Here is an 8,120-nt window from a genome sequence, read left to right as displayed (position 1 = left end):
CTCATGTTGAAATGTGACCCCCAGTGTTGGAGGCAGGGCCTGGTCAGAAGCGTTTGGGTCATAAGGGTGGATCCGTCATGAATGGCTAGTGCCCTCCCCACGGCAATGTGTGAGTTCTCCCTCTGTTGGTTCACGGGAGAGCTGCTTGCTTAAAAGACTCTGGCCTCCCTCTTGCTCCCTCTCTGGCCATGTGACATGCCTGCTCCCCCTCCACCTTCCACCATGAGTGGAAGCTTCTCAAGGCCTCACCAGAAGAAGATGTTGGTGCCATGCTTGTATAGCCTGCAGAACTGTGAGCCAAATAATTCTCTTTCCTTTACAAATTACCTAGCCTCAGATATTCCCTTATAGCAACACAGAACGGACTAACACAAGCTCCCTACCCTCCAGTCTGCCCTCCTTCCTCTGTGCAGGGCAGAGATGTTCAGAACCAGAGAGCAACCCCCATGTAGCCCACGGGCCATGGCTTTCCAGGACCAGCCTGATCCCTCTAATACTGCAGCATCCCAAACTCCCACCCTCTGCCTCTCTGGGACACGGCTTCTATCAGGCTTCTCTCCACATCAACCCTTAGAACTACCCGTTTGTGGGAAAACTAAGAAACTGGGACAAATAAGACATCACTTTTATACTAAATAGTGGGGCATTCACTTAATTAAATATGGAGTATCTATTCAATAGAATTTATGAAAAGCTATGATGTGGATCGATGCATACTGATACTAAATGCAAATCCAATTAATTTAAAAAGCAGGTTGAAAAATAGCATGTAGAATACAAACTCATTTGGTAAAAGAAAATAAACATGCATATATAGGCATCACCTCCAAAATGTTAACTTATTTATCTCTGGGTGGTGGGAATATGACTGACTTGTTTTGTATTATAATAAACAAATATTTCTAGGGCAATAAAAAATTACAAGAATAACTTAAAAAACGAACCAGGGCCAGGCATGGTGGCTCACGCCTGTAATCCCAGCACTTTGGGAAGCCGTGGAGGGCAGGTCACTTGAGGTCAGGAGTTCGAGACCAGCCTGGCCAACATGGTGAAACGTATCTCTACTGAAAATACAAAAGTTAGCCGGGCATGGTGACTACTACTCACAGGCATGCCTGTGATCTCAGCTACTCGGGAGGCTGAGGCAGGAGAATCGCTTGAACCTGGGAGGCAGAGGTTGCAGTGAGCTGAGATCATGTCTCTGCACTCCAGCCTGGGTGACAGAGTGAGACTCCATCTCAAAACAAACAAACAACTACAACAAAACAGAAGTAGGCAAGATAGGAATGGATTTTCCTCAGCACCTCTTTATTCATTTCAAACCAAACATTTCAGAAGCACCTACTCAGTGCTGGGCCTGCCCACAGCTGAGCAGGGAATATGGTCCCCGCAATAACCTCTGTTGTTGGCTGGGGTAACCCAAGGAGACCCTTCAGGTAGGGGCTGAAGGCAGCAAGAGGTTCTTTTTGTTTGTTTGTTGTTTCTTTTTTTTTGAGACAGGGTCTCACTCTGTCACCCACACTGGAGTGCAGTGCCGCAATTACTGCTCACTGCAGCCTCCACCTCCCTGGGCTCAGGTGATCCTCTCCCCTCAGCCTCCTGAATAGCTGGGAACACAGGTGTGTACCACCACGTCCGGCTAATTTTTTTTTTTTTTTTTTTTTTGTAGAGATAGGATTTCACCATGTTGCCCAGGCTGGTCTCAAACTCCTGGGCTCAAGCGATCTGCCCACCTCGGCCTCCCAAAGTACTGGGATTACAGGCGTGAACCACTGCCCGGCTGAGAAGGAGGTTCTTCCGCGAGAGAAGGCTATGCAGAGGGGAGGATCTCAGGCCTGAAGGGTCTAGAAGCCCACTGGAAGGTCTTCCAGACACTTGGGACATCTAGCTCCTGAAGAGTAGAAAGAGGAGCTGCTGCCGAAGAGGTAAGACAGAGAGAGGGGCACAGGATGTGGGGTCCGCCCCTCTGTCCTCAGGGAGTTTCTTTGGAGAGAGAAGAGAATGAGGCTGGGTTCAGAGGAAGTTCCTCCCACTCCGTGGAGCTCAAACTAGTCCAGTGGTGGCAGCTGCCCTGGCTGGAATAAAGCATCGACCCACAGTGGCCTCACATCTCTGAGGCCTTTGCAGGTTAAGAGTCTCCTGCCATGATACCCCACCACAGTGGAACCCGTTGTTGGGCCAGTGTGTTCTCAGGGACTGGGACACGGGCCAAATACCACAGCCACCAAGGCCATAGCCTGTGCTCTCTCTGAGCCGAGGGAAGAACACCCTCTCCGGCCCTGTAGTTCCATTTTTGTTTCTTTGTTTCATTTCCTCTGCTGTCTTCTCCGGAGCTCTGCGCTGCAGCTGAGAGACTGGGTATCTCCCAGAGATTCCTGACCCCCACGCACCAGCCCCACCACCAGAGGGCGCCCGAGCACAGAGACGCCGCAACCGGAGCAGGAGCCCTAAACCTGTCAGGGTGGGTCAGCCCTGGAGTAATCCTGGAGGGAGGGTCTGGGAGAGGGCCCCAGTGTGGGGACCTGCCCGGCTCAACCAAATGTAGTTTGTTACCTTGGTGGCCATCTGCAGCCAGGTGGCCCTGCCACACTGCTAAACCAGAGGATTTAGGAAGCAGACAGGGATTCGGGAAGTGGCTGAAGAGCACTGGAAAGACAAACTCCTGTGGTGCAAGAGTCCCGGACCGGGAGTGCGGAGAACTGGGGGCGCTCCTCTCCCTGTTACCCTAGGCTTGTTTTCTCATATGTAAACAAAGGCAGGGGCGGGGAGAAGGGAAGGACTCGATGGTACCCAGGTGCCCTTCAGGCTCTAACCAAAGACATGCCCCACCCTCCTGGAGGAACCCTGCGGGGCGCAGAGAACGGCTGGAGACATAGCGGCCGCGGTTTCCCCCGCAGCGCAGGAGCGCCGGGCACTGCGCTGAGTCAACTGCGGTCAGGGAGTCACCTGCCCGCGACAGCGAGCGCGTACCCACACTCTCGACCAACCCAGGCTGGCCTCCAGCCCACTCTCGGGTCCCAACGCCCAAACATCTCGCATTGCTGGCTCCGACATCTCCCCACCCGCCGCCAGGAATCAGCGCAGAGGGAGATGCGTCTCCTGTGGCGGGTGCGGGGCGAGGACCCTGACCCCAGCTCTGGGAAGTCAACTGTACGGAGGAGACAGCGCTCCATCCTCAGCTCTGCCTCCGCCCCGCCTGCGGCTTCACTTCAGCCCGGATGCCGGCGATGGGGAATAGACCAGGGACGCAGGAGCACACTGGACCGGGGGTGGATCCACTTGGGGAGGCAGGCAACCGACCCGCGCACCGGTGGCGCAACCTCGTTCCGGTGACCGAAGCTTGTGGAGGTAGCTCCACTCCCGGCTCCCTGGTCCGGCATCCCCCTGCCACCTCCTCCCCCACCTCCCCGAGTCTTGGGAGCCTGGACCCCGAAGGTGCAAAAAGTCAAGAGCCTGGAAAAATGCACTGTGCAAATATATTGACTTTATTTGTCTCCTTTCAGGAGCCTCACAGACATATCCAGGTAAAAAGATCGTTAAATAAATGCCTTCAGCCATCGCAATGCAAAAATAAATATCAATCCTCCAGACGCAGTAGCAGCTGCGCTGCGCCCAAAGTCCCAACGGCCACGCCTAACAATTATAAAAGTGTTCAGCGAGAGTGTTGGCGTGAGTGTGAACGGGTGTGCGCTGGGGGGCACGGTGGAGCGGTGTGCAAAATCGGAGTTGCAAACCATCGGACAAGGGCATGGAGGGGCGACCCGCCGCCGACTCAGCGCGGGCGCGCCTCCCCGCACACACTCACAGCAGAGTTCGCACTGGGAAGAGTTAAAAAATAAACATTTACAAGGACGAGGAAAGCGGCCCCGCTCCCGGCGCTCCCGGGCCAGGGCGAGCGCGGCGAGGGGCGCACCGACCGGTTCGCAGCGGGGCGGGAGTCCGAGCGCGCGAGGAGCGGCGGTCCCGGGTCCTTGCGGGTCCCCCGGGAGCAGGGCGCGGGCACTCTCGGGGTTCACACGCCGGTCCCCGCGCGGACCGCGGACGCGCGCGTCCCCCCCGCGGGCGGCGCCCCTTACAGGGCCGAGTCGGAGTCGCTGGAGTCCAGGCTGTTCCTCAGTTTGCAGCTGCTGAGCTGCTCCCGCTGCAGCGACAGGCTCTGCGTGCTGCGGCGCAGGCACTCCAGGCTCTGCAGGAACGACTTCTTGGCCTTCTCCTCCTCCATGGGGGACACCCCCTCCTCCTCCACCTCCTGGATCTCGTCGAAGGTCACCGGCTGCGTCTTGAAGCGAGACTGGCGCGGCCGCCGCAGCCGGCCCCGGCCCTTGGACAGCTTGGCGGGCCGCACGGGCTGCGGGAACTCGTCGGCCAGGCACACGAAGTGCGGCATCACCGCCTGGTAACTGGAGCAGATGCCCATCAGCTCGCCGGGCTTGGCGGCCATGGCGCCTCCGGCGTCTGCGGGGCCGGGCGGCGGGGCGCCGGGGCTCTCCGGGGGCGGCCGCTGCGCCGGGGCCCCCCGGGAGGCAGCAGCCGGGGGCTCGCCGGGCGGGGGATCCAAATCTGCTGCGGGGTGGCGGCGGCCCTCGCGGGCCCGGGCCGGCGCTCCTCGGGAGGGCGGGCGGGCGGGAGGACCCGTCGGGGGGCACGGGGCTCGGGGGGCGCTGTTCCGCCGCGCTCCGAGGCGCTCGCCGCCGCTGCTGTCGCCGTCTGCCCCGCGGTGGCCAGGCTCGCGGCTTATATAGCCCGCGGCTGCCCACACGGCTCTGAGCTCGGATGACAGCGAATGCCATTTAAAGCGTGCGCGCCCCGCGCCCTTCCGCCTGACGTCGCCCCGCCACTCTGGGAAAGTAACGGCCCCTTCCCCGGCGCCGCCCGCCCCCAGCCAACCGGCTCCGGAAGGCAGGCCCCGCCCGCGGGGGTTCCGGGAGAAGCCGCGGCCCCGGAGCACGCGGCTGGCCCGAGCTGCGCCCGGGCAGGGACCCTCAATCGCTGCGACTGGGCGGGCACTGTCCCTTCTGGGATCCCCAAGTCTGCACCAACCGGGTTGGCCGCGAGGCCGCAGGTCCCCCTCCCCCGCCCCCTGGTCCCAGATGCACACACTTGAGGCGCTGGTTATTCCACCGCCGGTTCTGCGCGGGGCGCGAGGCAGCTCTCAGCTCTCTTTGCAGCCTGGCGAGCCTGAGGGCCCGGCTCCCCAGAGCTGAGCTCGGAGGAAGGGGCGGGCTCCCCCTCTGGATCCTTGCCACCCCCCTCCGCAGGCGCGCGCGCGTGCACACACACACACACACACACACACACACACGCACGAATGCAAACACATCTCGATTATTCCATTCCGGTTCTTCCCTTCCCTAGATGTCTTTTTTATGTTTGTCTCCTCACTCCCCCACCCAAGTCCCTCGGGCACCCCCATTCATGCTCTGAAGAGTGACACTTGGATATGGCACTAACAACAACAACAACAATAATAGCTACCATCTGGAGAGCTTTACTCCAAGCCAACCATGAGCTCTGTTTTACATATATTATCCTGTTTAATCTTCACAGCAGCAGCCCTATGAGGTAATTGGTATTCTCTCATTTTTACATATGGGAAAACCAGGCACAGAGGGGATAAGTAACTGGTCCGCTAGTATCTGATGGAAACAGATGGGCTGACTCCAGAGTCCATGCTCTGACAGCCCCCTGCCGAGGGTGAGTACCCTGAGCTAAATCTCACCAGTGTTCCCAAGGTCTCTAAGAGCAGGTCCACAGGGCAGTCCCTGCCCTATGTCCTGGGACTCCCAAGAGGAAACTGTGAGCCTGGCCATGGCCAAGTGGGCTTGAGATGTGGGGCACTGACAGGCACCCAGCAGGGCTCACAGGGCCACCCAAAAAGGAGGGGGTCAGTGGGATTTGGCCTCCGTCCTTTCCGTGTCCACTCAACACAGATTTACTGAGAAGTTACTTTCCTGCTCAGGAAAGGCATGGAAGCCAACAAGAAAGGTACAGTCCTGGCCCTCATGGAAGTTACATTCTAATGGGAGTGGGGTGTTGTGGGGAGAGACAGATGATACACACACGAACAAGAACATGTTTTGTGGTGAAATAAAGTAGAGCGATGAGCTAGGGATGCAGGTGGTGAGATGCTTAGAGCACGGGACCAGGAAAGGCTGCTCAGAGCCTGGATATTTAAGCTGCCACCAGAAGGGCAATAATAACATGCTAAGTGCTTAGTATGGCCATGCTCTGTGCACTTTTGATGCGTGAACTCAATGTGTTCACTATTTTATTTAATCCTCCCAACCACCCTGGGTAACAAATACCATACATTTCTTATCGCCATTTACAGGTAGAAAAGTCAAGGCACAGAGAAGCTAAGAAAACTTGCCCCAAGGTCCCACAGCAGGAAGTAGCAAGAGCTGAGATTCAAACCCCAGCAGCGTGGCTCCTGAGCCACTACACTGCAGCGGTTTGCCCTGCGATGGACAAAGATGGAACCAGCCATGTGACAAGGTGGGAAGAGAGTGTCTGGGCAGAGGGAGTCTTAGTGCAAAGACGCTAAGGCAAGAATACACTTGGTGTATTCGAGGAACAAACAGCAAGGAGGCTTGTTGGCTAAAGCAGAGTGAGAGAGGGGGATGGGAAGGGGGGACAGTCACTTGAGGCCTTAGTGGCAGGTTACAAAGATAGAATTTCAGCCGGGTGCGGTAGCTCACGCCTGTAATCCCAGCACTTTGGGAGGCTTAGGCGGACGGATCACAAGGTCAGGATATCGAGACCATCCTGGCTAACACGGTGAAACCCCGTCTCTACTAAAAATTAAAAAAAAAAAAATTAGCTAGGCGTGGCGGCGGGTGCCTGTAGTCCCAGCTACTCGAGAGGCTGAGGCAGGAGAATGGCGTGAACCCGGGAGGTGGAGCTTGCAGTGAGCCGAGATCACACCACTGCACACCAGCCTGGGCAATGGAGCAAGACTCCGTCTCAAAAAAAAAAAAAAGATATAATTTCATTCTAAGGGCAACAGTAAGGCATCTTAATGCATGCTCCAATTTATGTTTTTCAAAACTCATTCTGGAGGCCAGGCACGGTGGCTCACACCCGTAATCCCAACACTTTGGGAAGCCAAGGTGAGAGGATCACTTGAGCTCAGGAGTTGGAGACCAGCCTGGGTAACATAGTGAGACCCAGTCTCTATACAGTAATAATAATAATAACAATAATAATAATACTCACTCTGGCTGTTGTGTGGAGAGGAGCTGGGAAAGAAGCAGGAAGCTCTCTTGGAAGAATATTATGTGGCCTCACAACACTGAAGGCTTGGATTAGGGTAGAGGCAATGGAGATGTAGGAAATGGTCACATTTGGGATTTCCCTGAAGACAGAATTGAGAGAACTTGCTGATAGATTAGATGGGAGCTGTGGGTCAGGGAGGGATCAAGGTTGACCTCTGTCCAGGCGCGGTGGCTCATGCCTGTAATCCCAGCACTTTGGGAGGCCAAGACGGATGGATCACTTGAGGTCAGGAGTTCAAGACTAGCCTGGGCAACATGGTGAAACCCAGTCTCTGCTAAAAATACAAAAATTAGCCAGGTGTGGTGGCAGGTGCCTGTAATCCCAGCTACCCAGGCTGAAGCATGAGAATCGTTTGAACCTGGGAGGCAGAGGTGGCAGTGAACCAAGATTTTAACACTGCCTTCCAGCCTGGGTGACAGAGTGAAACCCTGTCTCAAAAAATAAAAAATAAGTTGACTTCTGTGTATTTGCTTGAGCAAGTGTGTGATGGTGGTGCCATTGACACACAGGCAAATGTGTTGGAGAAGAGAAGGGTGGGGAAGGGGGGCCATTGTGGAGTCTGCTGGCTGCTTATTAAAACCCACCATCCACCTGAATGAGGCCTGAAATGCTCACATCAGAACTGTATTACATGAGAGAAAAAGCAATTTCTATAACCTTAAAACCACTGTACTTTCTAGCTCCTTATAGAAATTTATACCAGGAGTGGGAAACTGCCATGTATAAAACCCCTCAAATATGTGGCATTGGCTTAGCCAATAGGTGGTGAGCAAGATGGAAACAGATATTAGAGGATGAGAAGCTGGTGAACCTTGTTATGCTGGGACAAAACATTTATTGCAAAT

General features: G+C 55.8%; 1 protein-coding gene across 1 annotated transcript; it reads right to left on the bottom strand.

Moving 5' to 3' along the window:
• Positions 1 to 3,464: 3,464 nt before the first annotated feature.
• Positions 3,465 to 5,810, bottom strand: C9H11orf96 (chromosome 9 C11orf96 homolog). Its single transcript, XM_008960295.6, has 2 exons — positions 5,720 to 5,810; positions 3,465 to 5,151 (listed from the first exon to the last, which is right to left on the bottom strand). The coding sequence occupies exons 1-2, from the start codon at positions 5,808 to 5,810 to the stop codon at positions 4,073 to 4,075; spliced, it is 1,170 nt and encodes a 389-aa protein (XP_008958543.3). The 3' UTR covers positions 3,465 to 4,072.
• Positions 5,811 to 8,120: the final 2,310 nt, after the last annotated feature.

Source organism: Pan paniscus, chromosome 9 (genome assembly GCF_029289425.2).
Source record: "Pan paniscus chromosome 9, NHGRI_mPanPan1-v2.0_pri, whole genome shotgun sequence".
NCBI classification, from domain to species: Eukaryota; Metazoa; Chordata; class Mammalia; order Primates; family Hominidae; genus Pan; species Pan paniscus.
Note: the sequence above shows the minus strand (reverse complement) of the source record. Positions and strands in the feature narration are given on the sequence as shown.